Source organism: Canis lupus, chromosome 35 (genome assembly GCF_003254725.2).
Source record: "Canis lupus dingo isolate Sandy chromosome 35, ASM325472v2, whole genome shotgun sequence".
NCBI classification, from domain to species: domain Eukaryota; kingdom Metazoa; phylum Chordata; class Mammalia; order Carnivora; family Canidae; genus Canis; species Canis lupus.
The window spans coordinates 5387314-5406725 of NC_064277.1; the positions used below are offsets into that span (position 1 = coordinate 5387314).

General features: G+C 40.4%; 1 protein-coding gene across 12 annotated transcripts in view; it reads right to left on the reverse strand.

Moving 5' to 3' along the window:
- The window catches only part of LYRM4 (LYR motif containing 4), a 159850-nt gene that overhangs the window by 69685 nt on the left and 70753 nt on the right, over positions 1–19412 (reverse strand). For 6 of the 12 annotated variants that reach the window (XM_049105992.1, XM_049105996.1, XM_049105989.1 and 3 more), the window contains one exon: positions 13904–13940. The exons of 5 other annotated variants lie outside the window; for them this stretch is intronic. In XM_049105992.1, the coding sequence (XP_048961949.1) occupies positions 13904–13940 (37 nt within the window). Of the gene's footprint in view, positions 1–10303; positions 10489–13903; positions 13941–19412 lie in introns of those variants that run through there. One more of the 12 variants, XM_049105993.1, reaches the window with a different exon arrangement.

The window sequence follows — 19412 nt, forward strand, 5'->3', positions numbered from 1 at the left end:
CAGAGTGGGTTAAAATCAAGTGAGTTCTTTTTTTTTTATTATTATTTTTAATTTTTATTTATTTATGATAGTCACACAGAGAGAGAGAGAGGCAGAGACACAGGCAGAGGGAGAAGCAGGCTCCATGCACCGGGAGCCCGATGTGGGATTCGATCCCGGGTCTCCAGGATCGCGCCCTGGGCCAAAGGCAGGCGCCAAACCGCTGCGCCACCCAGGGATCCCTCAAGTGAGTTCTTTTAAGGAAGAGGGCTGACTAGCAGTCCAAACTTGCCATTTCAGAGTGGAGTAAAGCATGGATTTGCATGTGCGCACACACACGCATGCGTGGTTATACACCCTTGTACAACTAGGAAATGATATATTTTCATCGTTAAGAACATCCTCTGACCTCACTGAGATGCACAACTGAAACAACGGGGGAGCAGACACCTCTCAACAACTCCAAGTCAGAGCCCAAGCCAGTATTATTGTTGTGGTCAAACATATAAAACCTAACATTTATCAATCACCTAAACCACTTTTTAGAAAAATGTACCCATACATTTTTATAAAATTGTGGTTAATTATACCTAAAATTTGCCATTTAAACCACTTTGAAGCGTACAGTTCTGTGGCATTAAATACATTCTCATGCTTGTGCTACCATCACCATCATCAATATCTGTAACTTTTCAACTTCCCAAACTGAAACTCTGAACCCATTAAACACAGACTCTCTGTTCTCCTGGCAACCATCATTCCACTTTTTTTGTGTCTATGAATTTGGTTATACTAAATACCTCTATACATGGAATTGTATGAGATGTGTCCTTTCGTGACCAGCTTATTTTCCTTCATATCATGTTTTCAAGATTCCTTCCATGTGCTGCCATGAGTCAGGGCCTCATTCTTTCTAAGGCTGAATAATATTCCACTGCACATCTAGACCACATTTTGCCTATCCCTTTATCCATCAATGGACATTTGGGCTGCTTCTACCTTATGGCTATTGGGATTCATGCTGTTGTGAACATGGATATAAAATATCTCTTTTGAGATTCTGCCTTTAATTTTTTTGGGGGTATACCCAGAAGTGGAATTGCTGGATCATACAGTACCTCTATGATTATTACTTTTTTTAATATTTATTTTTATTTATTTATGATAGACATAGAGAGAGAGAGAGGCAGAGACACAGGCAGAGGGAGAAACTGGCTCCATGCCGGGAGCCCGACATGGGACTCGATCTCGGGACTCCAGGATCGCGCCCTGGGCCAAAGGCAGGCGCGAAACTGCTGAGCCACCCAGGGATCCCCTATTATTACTTTTTTTTTTGAGAAACAGTCATACAAGGTGAGTTTTGTAATATCTTGCTCCATCATGCTTATAATACATTTTGGGCTATGGCTCTGCTTACTATTAATTCCTTACTGTACTTAATCACAGGAGATGTGACTATATCAGATGGAGTCTTATTATGCCAGTCACACAGGCTAATCAATTTCCTTTACTTCTAGTCACAAGCCGCAGTTTCTCAGGTAGAAACAAACAAGCTAAGTCTCAATGCAAAGCCACAAATGGTGATTCAGCTAAGTAAGTAGATTTGTTTGCTGGGCGAAGCTGAGAATGTTAGCATCTTCCAGGAGATGATCACTGATGAAATCTGAAGAGCCTATAATCCTAGAGGCTCCTATAGAACCTCTTGATTGTTCTGAAGTTTCTATCTACTTTTTCTGGGGTCACCGTGCATGGTGGTGCAGGTACACACTGAGGCCGTCTTGGCCCTTTTCTCATACTTGTAGCTGTTACCTGTTCCTGCCCTTTCTCTGACAACTTTGGTCCCTAGCTCAGTTTTCCTGTCTACTCATTGCTCTGCCTGCGTTTTTAGGTTTATCAGCTTCTACGCTAATGACCTTTCAAACACCCTGCCTCATACCTATTATCCTCAAGTCCAGTCCTCCCTAACGTCACTTACCCTTGGTTATGGACCTCACCGACATAGCCAAGTCCAAGACGGTGAGTTAATCTCTCATCCTTCTACTTTTCTCAGTCTGTCACCCCAAGCTTGCTCCTGCTTCTCAGCATGGCCTCCAGCTGATGGGTCTCTTCCATTCTCATGGCCCACCTGCCCCTTCCAGCCCCACAGCTATGCCACCCAGCTTGGACCTGGGGGCTGGTCACTGCACTGATGCTTGCGTGGGTGCCCTTGCTTCATCTGATTTCTACTGCTGCATTTTCCCTGCCAATCCCAGCCTGGCAGATGGCATTAACTGCTCTATCTGCTCCAAATGTTGCAAAACAAGGCTGATTGATCTCGCTGCTAAAATGCGTCTTTGACTTTCCTTCTGTCACCTCAGTTGCACAATGACCCTTGGATGCTTTGTTAATGGCCGCCCTTTGCGTTCTTTACATCTAGTCTTATCAACCCTCTTTATTTCTTTTCACGGCAATGCATTCTTAGCCCTACCTATAAAACTAAAGTTTATGCAGTTTTGCTAATTTCTTTTAAAGAATTGAGAGCATGTAAGATAGATGGATTTTCACGCCCAGAAAAACAACAGTAAAAGAAACTGTTGACGTATTTGATGCCATATTACATGGTTGTTACAGTACCAAACACAAACCTGCTTGAAACGTGAATGACAAAGCAGGAAAAAGAAAATGTGTGCTTCTTCTACTGTTCCTTCTTTGCCTCGGATCTGTCCTTTTTATCTATTCTACTCTCTTTCCCTTCTCTAATGGTACTTGAGGCTTCTTGAGGAAAACTACTTTCCCCTGGTTGCTCTGGGATATTGATCCATTGATTTTTTCCTATTCTTTATTGTGTCTTCAATGATTTCTTTTGCATTGACTCCTTCCTCTTGGTCAACACACATAATGAAATCTTGGCACCTTGAAAAAAATCAACCCCTCTCCTCCGAAATCCCATATGGACCCATCTACCTATTTCCCGACTTCTCAAACAGTTCTCTGTTCTCTCAGGCTCTTTACTACTGAGCTTCTCTTCCATGGTTGGTGCCTCTGCCTCTGGGTCACCAGCTTGCCCTGCTGATCCTGTTCTCTCTCATTAAGTGGCTCTCAGAAATACAAACGGCCTCCCAACTGCCCCTTCACAGACAGCTTCCTGATGAGCTCTAAGTCATGGACCCAGCAAATATCATGCTTAGAAAACTGTTCTGAATGCTCTCTTGGCGTCTTTTCTCTCTGATTGCTCCCTCTAGGCAACACGGCCCAGTCTCCGGGTTTTGCCTCTTCTCGGAAAACTTTCAAACTTCCATCTTCTGCCCTCTGACCTCTAGGTCTGCATTTTCGCTATTCGCTGGACATACCTAGCTAGGTGGTATAATGGTGGCATGTCTGACTCGGTATGGTTCTGGGAGAACATTTCCTTCCTTCCCATGGGTCCTTTGTTCTCTATTGGTCATAGTAGTCCAGTTGAACAAAGAAACAAATAAAGTACAGACACACACAGTTGTATTGATTTAACAAATGAACTTTACCCATAAAAGGGCAGCTTGGATTGGTGCCCAGGAATCAGGTGGTATCTACTTCAGGTCCTGCAATCTCAAGTATTCTTTTTCGTTTGTTGGTAAGATTGAGATTGGTATTAATTAATGTGACATTTCTGAAACTCTAAACCTACAGTGTTAGTTTTCTGGAATAGGTTTAGGAGTAAGTACAGAAACTGGTTCTGTAATGACTACTTTTGTGTTGTTACAGCTACTTTTTAAGATGTTTGCAGAGTTTTGGGGTATCTAGGTGGCTCAGTGGTTAAGTGTCTGACTCTTGATTTTGGTTCAGGTCATAATCTCAGGGTCATGAGTTCAAGCCTTGCACTGGGCTACATGCTAGGCATGGAGCCTACTTAAAAAAAAAAAAAAAGATGTTTGGAGAGCTTAAAAGAAGCAGCTCTATTGGATTAGTAACTGCTTCTTATTTTATTTTTAAAAAGATTTTACTTATTTGCATGAGCAGTGGGGAGGGGCAGAGGCAGGAGGAGAGGCAGACTCCCCAGTGAGCAGGGGGCCTGATGCAGGACTTGATCCCAGGACCCTTGGATCATGACTTGAGCTGAAGGCAGATGCCCCAGTAACTGCTTTTTAAATTGGTTAAGTAAAATTTAGCTTGTAATCAATACATAAATGTTTAGCAAAGATCCACTTTAGAAGTTTCAATTATTGGATATATAAGATTAATAAACTGGGAATAAACTTATCTGTGGCCATAAGCCCTCTGGATATTAAAAGGCAAATGACACGTTAGAGGTATGTCTCTTTTTGTCTTAAAAGTAGTTTAGAGTCATGGCTTTACCATGACTGGGAGAGTCCAGGCGCTTAGAACTACAAGCTTTAAAGAGGTGGTCCGAGATGTGAGCATGTTTAAGAAGCACTGTTTAGATTCTTTCTTTAATCAGCATGGTAGACAGAGGACAGTTAAGCAGTTACTAGTCACTTAAATTACTAGTCAAATCGCCATCTTGCTAGACATAGATGGGCCTTCTATATTCTCCATCTGAAATGTATCAGTTTTCCAAGAGGCCGTAACCTAAGAGCAGGGAATGGGGAGATTTCTTATTATGAAAAGATTTAGTCTGTGTGTGTGTTTTACTTCTATAGTCTAGTGTTTGTCACATCAAGTTGTAGAAACTATAATGACAGCATAAATCCTTGATTTTAAGTGAGTACCTGGCACACACATATTATTTCATTACTAATGGCTTTTCTTCCTCTCTGCCTTTCCTCCTCTGGCTTAGTTTCCATGTGGAGAAATGTTAACCTAATAGCCAGTGTGCATTTATTTAGAAAGGCATTTGGGAACAGGGTCTCTTGCTGGCTAATCCAGAGCTTATGGGCTAACGGCTACAGGAGAGAGAAAAAAAACGCTGCTTTGTAATTTCTGGCCTTTCCTATGATGTATAACTGAAAGGCTCCTTGTGCTTTCTATCACCACACAGCATTCCCCATCTGTTATTGGGGCAGTCATTTTAAATACGGAAATGTGGGGTTTTGCAGCTTCGAGTGGCATGCATTGGTTTCAGCCTTAGTGAAAATACGTTTATAGTGTCTGGAGTAAAAGAAACAAAATGAATAGTAGCTGTCATCATTATTATTATTACTCTTACTATTATCATCATTATTATATTTGGAACTATTATTATTTAGTTCCACACCAAAAGGGATTAACATGTACCAATAGAATAATTCTGTGAGATCCCAGTTATTAAGACATGTCCAGAGAGCCTACTACTGAGTCAAATTCTTCTACCTGCATACAATCTCCTATTGTGAGTTTCATATCAGACCTCATTTGTCTTTATCCCACATCCTCCCTTTCCCCCCACTTCAGATCCACTCAATCAAGTATATGGTACAAAAGGGATAATTTCTCATCTTTTGGTTACATGACTAAAAATAAACAAACTGGGCAGGGAAAAGAATCTGGCCATGAAATAAGAAAGACTGCATCTTATTTAAAGCTCTATTTGAGATGTTAAGAATAATAAAAATCAAGTCTCCTTTTCTCTCCTTGTGTATCAAAAGCTTTTATGGAAGGGACTAAGGGGGAAATGTGGTCTGTTTTCCTGGTTTCACACTTGCCTTTTTTGATGACAAATGTTTTTTCTTATATATTTTTAATGTCTACATGATATATCTTGTGTATTAAAATAAATAGGCAAATTCCAAAAATCTAAAGCAGAATACAAATGGTGAGTGGTGTGGCATTTCACAATAAAGGGGTTCAAAATTATAAATCCCTGGGATAGTCTCCCCTCCTTCCTCGAAAGAGCTGTCTCTTTAAAAGAAAAACAGCTATACTTTTCTTTCCCCATTTAGAAGGCAATAGATATCAAACAACCTAGTGTTCACACTTCTATTAAGGCTTGATTTTACTCTGAGGAGAAGTCAGAATCCTACAAAAACAAAAAGGACTTGCTTATATTTTATGAAGCTCAACCATATTAACATTTTAATAAACTGATTTAAGCCATCTGGTGTTTAGAAAATGGGTCTGGTTCTCCAAAGAAAATAAACAAGATATAAATAACTCTTGAGTTCATATTTTTTTTTTTAAAGGAAAAGAAGACTCTCGATCATATACCCTGCCTCAACATTCACTCATTTCAGCACCAACTCTGTTGAGTGCCGACTGCGGTTCAGGAAGCGTTCTAGGTTGTCATGTTAAAGAAACAGTCTGCTCCGAGGCACCTCCAAAGGGCAATAAGTAAACAGAAGATGCGTGCAGATACCAGCAGAATGACAGGGAGCCGTGTGAAGGAACGGAAGAACAAATGTGATTGTGTGGCTGCTCCCAAGTAAAATGTGAGGGGCCCCTCCCTCTGGATAAAGCCCACACATGGGGTGCAAGGCCCCCAGGTCTCCAGCTCTTGCTTCTCTCTGCAGTTACAGTAAGCCTCTCTTCACCAGAGCCCTCGTCCTCCCCTGGTTAGCGCTCCTGGGAGCCTCCCCTTGAACAGCGCCCTTTCTCCCCAACCTCCCACCCCATGTGTTCTGCGGTCCTTGTACTTACTTTGACTCATTACAATAGTGTCCTGCGCCTTTGCCTGGAGGGCTGAGTCTGCCTACCACCACCATAGTTCTAATGTCCAGGTGAGTCTGGCACGAAGGATAGCTATTTGTCCAGTGAATGAATGGATGGATGAATGAATGAATGAATGAATGAGGGAGGGAAGATATGTCTGTCAGTGACGCTGTGCTGGGGTTGGGGAGACAGGAGGTTGGCTGAGTCAGGGGGATGTTGGCTGAGCACAGACATCTAAAGTGGCCACAGTGAGGATTTTCCTAAAACAGAGCTTGTCTTTCCGATGGAGGCTAAGCTTCTGGAGAAAGACTAACAGACAATGGAAAGAGATGGGTTCTGGCTTCAAATGGCCCTGGGTTGAAATATGAAGTGAATACAAACATATGCCTACTTTGTCAAAGATGAGCTATAAGGGATCCCTGGGTGGCGCAGCGGTTTGGCGCTTGCCTTTGGCCCGGGGCACGATCCTGGAGACCCAGGATCGAATCCCACGTCGGGCTCCCGGTGCATGGAGCCTGCTTCTCCCTCTGCCTGTGTCTCTGCCTCTCTCTCTCTCTCTGATGACTATCATAAATAAATAAAAATTAAAAAAAAAAAAAAAAAAAAAAAAAAAAAAAAAAAAAAAAGATGAGCTATAAAAAGTCCACAGTATGATACCTGACACAGAGTGGGGCCCTCAATACAGCAAAACCTCATCTTATTTAAAATACAATACAAAATACAACACTATGGAGTCTCTGCCCATATGAAACCCAGCATCCTGTAGGAGAGATGGACCCACTTGGAGGCTGAGAGACAGTAAGTAGCTCCCTAAGGATCACTGGGCTGGTAAGTGGGAGCAGCTGAGATCTCAGAAGGCTTGTCTGGTTTCAATGTCTATGCTCCAAGGGAAGGTGATGACTAGAGGCAAACTTAACAGTCATCGTCAAGGGGGACAGATGCATCATGGTGGTGGATGTGATCAGAGGGAAAGGAAGGGCCAGCCAAGGGGACTGGCAGGGGTGGGAGGTGGGAGTCAGGAGTGAGGATGCCAACAATGCAGAGGACCTCTAGAATGGCTCTTCAGAGGGGTCAGGCACTGCTAGGATGCCTACTTGGACAATATTTGTGGCCATTAGGAACCTGGTTACTTCTGGAAGAGCTGGCTTATCATTGGGATGACAGGGGTTGCGGTGTGAAAGGAAGATGAGGAGATGGAACTCGACAGTGTAGCACAAGGGAAGCAAGGAGGGCAGGAGCTTGACATGGAAGCAAAGAAGCCTATGTGTACTAAGTGGGAAACGCGAATGTGCTTTACAGAGGGAGTGTTGGAGCCAACAGAGGGAGAAAGGAGGCTTTAGGAGGGCGGGCAACTGAAAATTAGTGGGATTTCAGAGGCAGGAACTGTGGTAACTGACTGAACTAACTTGGGTAAAAATAATGGGTGCTTCTTTATGAGCTAAATGGAGGGAACTGAAGTTTCTGGCCTGGTAAGTTTGATTAGAAGAAAGATGCCTACTTATTCGATAAATGGTACTAGGACAAGGGAATATCATTTTGGATAAAGTTAAGCTGAACCCATACCTCCATTATTACACTAAAGTAAGTTTTAGATGCATCAAAAATTAGACATGAAAAAGTAAGTATGAAAGCACCAGAGGAAAATACAAGAGAATTCTGGAGTCTCGGATTGGGATTTTGGCATGATGCAAAATTTATAGGCAACAATGTAAAAAGTAACTACACACAAATTAAAATCCTCTGTATTAAAAAATGTAGTAATGAAGGCCAAAAAGTAAATGAAAAATGGGGAAAACAGATTTGTGATAATTATGACAGGAAACAATAAAACAGTGAATAAATTAACAAAGAAAAACAGAGCTGGGTAACATACATAAACTATCCTTAATTTGACCCATACAACCTTTTACAAGTTGGACTGGTAGAGAAGAAAATGTTTGATATTCTTGGGGCTCTAGAGTGAGGTGAAGACAGGGTTGGTAGGATGGTAGCTTGCTGGGCAGCATGGGAATGCTGGGCTGTGTTTTCAATGCCCACACCTTTGACTCAGCTCTTCCTCCTCTAGGCCTTTATTCGACATGAAGACAGGTACTGGGATGTTTGTGGGTGCATTGCTCATGATGACAAACAGCTGAGGTCACTAAATGTCCAACACCAGTTAGTTAAATTACCACACTGTGGAATACCATCTAGCCATTAAAGAGGGGGAAAGGGTTGTATGTTCTGGTATGGGAGAATTTACGTGGGGAAAAAAGAGACTGTAAAAGAGTATTTTTAGTATAGTATTATCTGTTTTAAACAGAAGAGTTCACACATATGCATACACATATACTACCTCTAAATGTACAGGAAATTTCTAGAAGGCTACATAAGAATCTTAACGTGGGAAGTGAGATTTAGAGTCAGGAGAAAAGAGTGAAAGCAACTTTCTTCTGCCTTTTATCTTGAAAATGTAGTATTTTGATCAAAAAATTGTAAGTAAAGAGATGTAAATGTCTGAAAGACCAAGTTACCCAACTTGCAAATCACAGGTTGTATTCTATTCCCCTTTACTCTAACATTTGACAACGATCATCATATCAGGTAGATTCTTAGGAGCTGGGGCTCTGAGTCTGTGTGAATCCTGGGTCCCTTACTTATTAATGACAACGGGTATATAATTAACTGCTCTAAACTTCAGTTTCTTCATCTCATAGTCCTGGCTGAAAGATTAAATGAGACAGTGCATGTAAATCATTTAGCATACGACGTCAGTGCTCAATAAATGTGATCTATTATCATTATTAATAAAACTCTTTCATCTTACAGTTTGTCATTTCCTTTTACAAATAATTCTTACTTGATGCTTGCTTTTCAGATGATAAAACATTATTATCCTATCTTAATTTCACAACAGCCCCCATTTTTACTGAGTTTCAGAGAAATTAAGTCGTTAGCCTAACATCACAATTGAGGGTTTAACAGCAGATCTGATTTGAAAAGTTTTCTCCCCCTTGATCACAGCTGTCTGCCGACCAACAAGCCCACAGCCTCTATATTTTGACACGAATTAATGATGATTGTAAAATCCTAGGCATTAGGGACCATGAAGCTCTACATTACTTCATATGGTACTTTGGACAGAGGAAACAAAAGCACTATTTACAACTCAATTCTGCTGATAGGTGCAACTTTCCTTAAAAAGAGTTAAATGAATCTGTCTACATGGTTAGCAATGCTGGCACAAAGAGTTCAGAAAATATAGAAAAGAAAAAAAAAACCCTCACAAAGATGGTTAAATCACCTGTCTGAAAAATCAATACATGCTTCATTTACCCTATGAATCTGACCACTGTTGTCCCAAATCTAGGCATTTTTATTAGAGTACTACTATGTTCAATGATTCTTTATATAACAGAGGTTGATCTGACTCAAGGAATTTTTTTCCTGAAGTAGAAAAGTAGGCTGATATTGGCATCTTCATTTAGTAGACAAGACGAAGAGATTTTATGCAATTTTCCCAAGGTCCTTTAGTGATTTAAGGGCAGAAACAGATCTGAGTTCAGTTGCTTGCTTTCTAATTTGCCTCAAATACCACACACTGAGATCACACTCTTCTCTGCTTTAATTTTTTCATAGGATTTTCCTGGAATCAGTTCTGAGTTTATTTTGGTATAATAAAGTATTACACTGAGCACACAGAATAGACAGTACTGGAGTCTCAGTAAATTCCTTAATAGACTCAAAATAATTGATTTCCTTGAGTTTTTTTTTTTTTTAAACAGTTCAGCTCAAACTGAGAATGCACATTTTTAAAAATAGCTTTGACTTCTAAATGCTCTCCTTATGTATAAATGTATTTTAGCACAATGCAACTTTGCTTAGGAAAAATCTACTTACAAGAAAATTCATTTGGTATTTTGTAGTAGTATCATCTCTGTTCTGAGCTATCTTAATGAAGAATCAACGAAATATGATGGCTCTAATAGGCTGTGCATTGAAAATTAATTTGATGTTATTCATTTAATTGAAATCACCACACCCCCTCAACACACACACGCATGCATGCACAGTATGACTGACCACCTCTGATGTGACTGAAGACTCTAATCCAGAAAACATCATTTATTTTTAAATTTTTTTCAAAGATTTGTTTATTTATTTTAGAGCTGAGTGTGGAGTCCGATGTGGGGCTTGATTCCACGACCCTGAGATTATGACTCAAGGCCAAACATTGGATGCTCAACCAACTGAGCCACCCAGCACCCCAGAAAACATCACTTAAATCAGTCATCTTCCTCTGACATCTTGGTAAGCATTTTTGTGTTAGACATTTTCTTGGAACATAATGCAGTTAGAAATCTCTGTGCCATATCTCAGCTGCCCAAAATTGAGTACTTGGAGGGAATGACGTAGACAGTGTGAGTTAAAATTCCTATGTTTTAATGGTGAGGTGGAAGGACAGCTATTGATTGATTTTTTTCTAAAGATTTTATTTATTTATTCATGAGAGACATCAAAAGAGAGGCAGAGACACAGGCAAAGGGAGAAGCAGACTCCATGCAGGGAGCCCGATGTGGGACTCGATCCCGGGACTCCAGGATCAAATCCTGGGCTGAAGGCAGGCGCTAAACCGCTGAGCCACCCAGGCGTCCCTGATTGATTGATTGATTTTTAAAAAAGATTTTATTTATTTATTCAGAAGAAACACAGAGAGAAAGACAGGGACATAAGCAGAGGGAAAAGAAGGCTTGCTGCAGAGAGCCAGATGCAGGACTTGATGCCAGGTCCCTGGGATCATGACCTGTGCTGAAGGTAGACACTCAATCACTGAGCCACCCAGGTGCCCTGGACAGCTATTGATTTAAGTGACCTCAAAATTCCAATATTTTCCCCAGTAAATGCTGCTAAGAATTCATTGGTATGTTCCATTCCAAATGAAAGAAAGATTAAAAACTATCTGGGTTGCAGGGTGCCTGGTTGGCTCAGTTGGTTGGGTGTCTATCTTCAGCTCAAGTCATGATCCCAGGATCCTGGGATCCAGCCCTGAGTTGGGCTTCCTGCTCCGTGGGGAGTCTATTTCTCCCCCTGCTCTTGCTCTCTCTTTCTGATAGGTAGATAGATAGATAGATAGATAGATAATAATAAATAAATAAATAAATAAATAAATAAATAAATAAATAAAATCTAGGTCGCAATTCCCATTGTGGGATGTTCCTAGTTTAGAGTCCCAACAGTCAAAATCAAAGGTACTTAATCATGGTATATTCTAAGATCTTAAGTGGAAAAATAGATCAGACCTATGGATTGGTCAGTCTAGGTTCTCAAGTTAGTCTTCCATAGTATAAATACATTAGGTTAGAACAACTGAATTTATGTAACGGATCAGGGAACTTCAAACTCAAAGTGTCATTCCCCAAACTTCCATAACCAGAGTTACTAGCATTTAGTTATGGAGAAGAAATGTGAGTTACTGATTATGAGAGGTAAGCGTTCACTGTACTGAGGATTACAAGAGAACCTGTAGGAACTAATTATGAATATAAAATATCCCAACTCTTCTCTCGAAAAGTGAGAATTTTGGATGCAGTCATACACATTTCTTAACATCAAATAATAGAAAAGCTCCTAACAGTCTCACAACTACTTATCAGAATTAAAGCTAGTGTTTGGAATCATGAAATGGTATGATCCGAGTAGGCATGAGAGAGCTCCTTGGAGAATGTGGTCTTGGATAATTTTCATACTTAAATCTTGCAAACTGATTTCCGAACCTGAGCCCACGGCTTCAAGAAACCCAGATATCTTATGCAAAACTCTGTCTGTATAAATAGGTGAACATTATTTCTGGGGAAAGGGTGAAGAGCTTTTGTGAGACGTAAGGCACCGTCTTTAAAATCTACCTCAAAGCCAGATCTCTGGGGAAATGGCAGATGAGGAGGACCCCATGCTCGCCTCCTCCCCGGGAAACAACCAGGTAAGACTCACAGCTGCATAAATAAGCCAGAAAACAAACTGAAGACGGCAAAACAAACTGCGCAGCTAAATGTAGACAAGAGGCTGCAAGGAAGGGACTCAGTGGGGAGCCGACGCACCTGCGGGGCTCTCTGTGGGAGGGAGGGACCTGCAGGTGCTAAGAGGGGAGAGAAACAGACCCCTAGGCCGGGAAGGCAGATCCCTGCAACATTTGGCTTTGACAACCAGAGGGGCTGAATATCAGGAGTTCTTACAGTCAGTGGGACTTAAAACCTTGAATTTTAAAAATCAGCTGGTTCAGCTCTGGAGAGCAGGGAGGGGAAATGAGTTCTTGCCCTTAAAGAGCCAGCACAACAAACAGCCCAAGGAGATACATCATGAAAACAGCAGTTTGAAAACCGGGCTGAGGTCTGTAGAAGGGAGAGCTGTTTACTCATCGCAGAGCTAGCTGTTCTGGAGGGACAGAGATTCTTGGGCGATTCCTCCAGAAACAAAAGAGCTAGCAGGTGGCATTTCTCTCCTCTGCTTCCCAGCAAAATACACAGGCACCTGCAGGAACCAGCAACTGAACTTGAGAATGTTCCCCCTCCCCCTACCACTGTACTCCAGTGGATCTGTCCCCTCTCGCCAGGCCTGCCACAGTCCCTGTGCTGCAGGCCTGCACCCCCGGGCCTGTGAGCAAACCTAGCAAACACTGTTCATCCAGCCCCTCTGCATGTTGCAGATCTTGCCCCTCCATTATGCTCTTGGCAACAGCCCATCCAGAGCGGTGCTACAAGCCTAGCAGTGTGTAAGCACCTCCAAAAGGGGTCATCACCACTCCAAAGACACTCCTGCCCCAGAGAGAGGGAACCGTAACCCCACATACTACTCAGACTGGCGCCCCAGCAGTGCACTGTCCTAACTAAGTATGACTACAGGCCTACTCACCAGTAAAAGCTTCTCAGGGGACCACACAGGGAAAGCACCTGGCAGTCTGGTGCTCTAGTCTTCCACAAACAGCTGGCCTGACTCAACTCAAGCCCAAGGAAGCCCCAGACTGGTCCACTAACACCACAGGGACCGAACACTGCCCACAATAAGTAAAGAGAGCCACTGCAGATGACTGGACTAGAGGAAAAAGCAGCATAGCCACAACAGCAGGATGTACCCAGAACACGCAGGAGACACCTCTGAAATACCAGGTTCTTGTGAAGAGGGGACACTGCACTGCAGGGCACTACAGACCTCTTCTTCATAAGGCCACTATTTTCAAGAGTAAGAGATGTGGCTGACTTTCCAAACACAGAGAAACAGAGACAGACAAAATTAGGAGACAGAGGAATATGTTCCAAATGAAAGAATAGAACAGAATCACAGCAAGAGACCTAAGCAAAATAGAGATAAGAAATACATATGAATTTAAAGTAACGGTCATAAAGATACTCACTGGACTTGAGTAAAGAGTGGAGGACATCAGTGAGACCCTTAACAAAGAGATAAAAAAAGAACCAATCAGACATGAAGAACACAATAAATTAAATTAAAAATATGCTAGATGGAATAAACAGTAGATTAGAGGAAGCAGATGTCTCAATGACTTGGAGGACAGAGTAATAGAAAGTAATCAACTGAGGAGGTGAGAGAAAAAATTATGCAAAATAAGAATAATTTAGGGAACTCAGCGACATCAAGTATCATAATATATGTATAAGAGGGATCCTAGAAGAAGAGAGAGAAAAGGGGGCAGAAAATTTCTTTGAAGAAAATAATAGCTGAAAACTTTCTGAATCTAGAGAAGCAACAGAAATCCATATCCAAGAGGCACAGATTATCTCCTAACAAAATCAAGCCAAGTAGATCAACACCAAGACACAGAATAATTAAAATGTCAAAAAGTAGTGACACTTTTCAAAGCAGTGAGAGAAAATAGTTTCATATAAGGAAAACTCCACAAGGCTATCAGCTGATTATTCAACAGAACTTTGCAGGCCAGAAGAAAGTGGCAGGATCAGGCAAACTGACTTTAAAACAAAGACTGTAACAAGAGACAAAGACACTGTATGATAGTAATGGGGATGATACAATAAGAAGTTATAACAATTATAAATATTTATGCACTCAACATGGGAGCACCCAATATACAGCACTATATACAGATATTAGTAACAACCATAAAACTAGTATTAATAATAATACAATAATAGTAGGGAACTTCAAACCCACTTACTTCAGTGAACAGATCATCCAAACAGAAAATCAACAAGGAAATAGTGGCTTTGAATGACACACTGGACCAGATGAATTTAACAGATAAATTCAGAACATTCCATTCTAAAACAGCAGAATATATATTCTTTTAAGGTATACATGAAATGTTCTCTAGACTAGATCACATATTGGGCCACAAAACTATTCTTGACAAATTCAAAAAGACCAAAGTCATACCATACATCCTTTTTGACAACAACACTATGAAACTAGAAATCAACCACAAGAAAAAAATCTGGAAAGACCACAAATATATGTAGGTTAATAATATGCTACTAAAAAATGAATGGACTAACCAAGAAATCAGAGAGGAAATAAAAAAAATACATGCAGACAAATATAAATGAAAACACAATGGCCCAAAGTCTTGGGGAAGAAGCAAAAGTTGTCCTGAGAGGGAATTTTATAGCAATACAGATCTACCTCAAGAAGCAAGAAAAATCTCAAATAAACAACCTAACCCTACACCTAAAGGAGCTTGAAAGAGAGGGACACCTGGGTGGCTTAGGGATTGAGCGTCTGCCTTTGGCTCAGGGCCTGATTCTGGATTCCTGAAAAGGAGTCCCGAATTGGGTCCCTTGCATGGAGACTGCTTTTCCTCCCCCTGCCTGTGTCTCTCTCTTTCTGCATCTTTCATGAATAAATAAAATCTTAAGAACCCCCCCCCAAACCCTCAAAAACCCCAAACCAGTAGAAGGAAGGAAATAATAAAGATCAGAGGTAAATTAAATAGAAAACTAAAAAAACCAATAGAACAGTTCAATAAAACCAGGAGCTGGTTCTTTAGAAAAAAAAAAACAAAACAAAACACAAAATTGATAAATGTTTAGCCAGATTCATCACAAAAGAAACAGAAAAACAATCCCCCCCCCAAAAGAGGACTCAAAGTCAGAAATAAAAGAGTAGAAATAAGTGGTATCAGAGAAATAGAAAAGATTGTAAGAGAATATTATGAAAAATTGTATGCCAACAAATTAGATAACCTAGAAGAAAGGGATAAATTCCTAGAAACATAACATCCCAAAACTGAAGCAGGAAGAAATATAAAATTTGAATAGGTTACCAGCAACAAAACTGAATCAATAATCAAAAAACTCACAACAACAACAACAAAATCCCAAGGAGGAGATGGCTTCACAGGTGAATTCTACCAAACATTTAAAGAAGAGTTAATACGTATTCTTCTCGGGCAGCCCAGGTGGCTCAGCGGTTTAGCGCCGCCTTCAGCCCAGGGCCTGATCCTAGAGTCCCAGGATCGAGTCCCACATCAGGCTTCCTGCATGGAGCCTGCTTCTCCCTCTGCCTGTGTCTCTGTCTCTCTCTCTCTCTCTCTCATGAATAAATAAAAAAAAAAAAAAAAAAAAAAAACTATTCTTCTCAAGCTATTCCAAAATATAGGAGGAATTAAAACTTCCAAATTCAATCTATGAGGCCAGCATTACCTTGATACCAAAACCAGATAAAGACTCCACTATAAAAAGAGAACTATAGACCAATGTGTCTGATGAATATAAATGCAAAAATTCTCAACAAAATATTAGCACACTGAAGCAATAATACATTAAAAAAATCATTCACCACAGTCATGTGGGACTTATTCTTGGGATGCAAGGGTGGTTTAGTATTTGTGAAACAATTAACATGACACATCACATTAACAAGGGAAGAATAAAAACCATATGTTCATTTCAGGAGATCTAAGAAAAAGCATTTGACAAAGTACAACATCCATTTATGATACAAATCCTCAACAATGTAGGTTTAAAGGGAACATACTTCAAGATAGCAAAGGCCACATATGAAAAACTCATAGCTAACATCATACTCAACAGTTGAAAAACTGAGAGCTTTTTCCTTTTCCCTACGGTCAAGAAGAAGACAAGAATGTCCACTCTTAACAGTTTTATTCAATATAGACTAGCAGTCCTAGCCACAGCAATCAGACAAGAAAAAGAAATAAAAGGCATCCAAATTGGTAAGGAAGCATAACACAAATGGAAAGATATTCTATGCTAATGGATTGGAAGAACAAATATTGTTAAAATGTCCATAACTACCCAAAGCAATTTACAGATTTAATGCAATCCCTATCAAAATAGTAAGAACATTTTCACAGAACCGAAACAAATAATCCTAACATTTTGTATGGAACCAGAAAAGACCCCGATTAGCCAAAGCAATCTGCTTTTGTTTTTAAAGATTTTATTTATTAATTCATGAGACACACACACACACGAACAGAGAGAGAGAGAGAGAGAGAGAGAGAGAGAGGCAGAGACACAGGCAGAGGGAGAAGCAGGCTCCACGCAGGGAGCCTGACGTGGGACTCGATCCTGAGACTCCAGGATCACGCCCTGGGCCGAAGACAGGTGCTAAGCCGCTGAGCCACCCAGGGATCCCCCTAGCCAAAGCAATCTTGAAAAAGAAAAGCAAAGCTGGAGGTATCACAATTCCAGATTTCAAGTTGTACTAGAAAGCTGTTATAATCAAAACAGTATTGTATTGGCACAAAAACAGACACACCCATCAATGGAACAGAACAGAAAGCCCAGAAATAAACCCATGATTATATGATCAATTAATCTTTGACAAAGGGGGCAAGAATATGAAAATGGAAAAAAGACAATCTTTTCATCAGGGGTGTTGGGAAAACTGGTCAGCTACAAGAAAAGAATGGAACTGGACCATTTTCTTACACCACACACAAAAATAAACTCAAAATGGATTAAGGATCTAAATTTATCAGGTGAGACCTAAAACCATAAAAATCCTTGAAGAGAGGACAGGCCTAGTGATTTTTCTGACATCAGCCATAGCAACATCTTTCTAGATATGTCTCCTGAGGCCAGGGAAACAAAAGCAAAAATAAACTACTGGGCTATATCAAATCAAAATCTTTTGCATATAAGAGGAAACAATGAAACCAGAAGGGAAATTAATGAATGGGAGAAGATGTTTACAAATGACATCTCTGATAAGGCTTTAGTATTCAAAATATATAAAGAACTTATATGACTCAGCATCCCAGAAAACAATAATCCTATTTAAAATTCACAGAAGAGGGATGCCTGGGTTGTTCAGTGGTTGGGCACCTGCATTCGGCTCAGGTCATGATCCCGGGATCTGGGATCGAGTCCTGCATCAGGCTCCCTACCAGGAGTCTGCTTCTTCCTCTGCCTATGTCTCTGTCTCTCTCTCTCCGTTTGTGTCTCTCATGAATAAAAAAATCTTAAAAAAAAAATATATATAAAAAAATGGACAGAAGATGTGAGCAGACACTTTTCCAAAGAAGACATACAGATGGCCAATAGGCACATGAGAGGATGCTCAATATCATTCATCAGGGAAATGCAATCAAAACTACAATATCACCTCCCACCTGTTAGACTGGCTAAAATAAAAAAGACAGGAAACAACAAATGTTGGTGAGGAGGTTGAGAAAAAGGAAACCTCATGCACTGTTGGTGGGAATGCAAACTAGTGCAGCTACTGTGAAAAGCAGTATGGAGGTTTCATAAAACATGGAAAATAGAACTACTCTATGATCTAGTGATTGCACTAATGGGTATTTACCCAAAGATTACAAAAATGCCAATTCAAAAAAAAGGATATATGCATCCCCATGTTTAAAGCAGCATTATTTGCAATAGCCAACTTACGGAAGCATCCCAGTGTCCATTGGTAGATGAATGGATAAAGAAGATGTGGCATATATATATATATGCAAGGAAATATTGTTCAGCCATAAAAGGAATGAAATCTTTTGCCATTTGCAACAGAGTATAACGCTAAGTAAAATAAGTCAGTCAGAAAAAGACAAATCCCGTACGATTTCTACTCTTACCTGGAAAAAGAAACCAAACAAAGGAAAAAAAAATAAGACAAACCAAAAAACCAGACTCTTAGAGAGGACAAACTCATGCTTAGCAGAGGGGAAAGGGGTGGGGAATAGGTGAAATAGGTGAAAGGGAAGAAAGAGTACACTCATTATGATAGGTACTGAGTAATGTATAGAATTATTGAATCACTATATTGTACACTTAAAACCAATTAATTAAAATTAATTAATAAGAATTAATTTATTCATGAGAGACACAGAGAGAGAGGCAGAGACATAGGCAGAGGGAGAGACGCAGGCTCCCCACGAGGAGCCCAATGCCGGACTCGATCCCAGGACTCCGGGATCATGCCCTGAGCTGAAGGCAGACGCTCAACCACTGAGCCACCCAGGCATCCCTAACACTAATTTAATACAATATGTTAATTATATTGGAATTAAAAAATATAATAATTATAAGAAATTGCCTCAATACCTTAAAAACCACTGATTTTAATTTTAGGAACTTGTCTTAAGAAAAATGTCAGGGATGTACATAAAGATATTTTTGGCCATGTTGTCTGTAATAGGGGGAAAAATAAAAAGAAACCAAGTAAATTTCTACTTCTGGGGGACAGAATAAACAGATCATGGTAAGGCATAAAATGGAATCCTAGAAGCCATAAAAAAATCATGAGGTAAAGAGAACGGAATCACATGAGAACTATTCCCTATACCTTAGGTAAAAAGACGTTATAAACCCAGTGTGCAGTTATGATCCTCAGGGGGGTAGAGAGGCGAACCTGGTCTCCATTTGTGTTCATGCCAGTGGTCCATGTAGGTTGACTGATTATCACAGGCAATTCAAGGA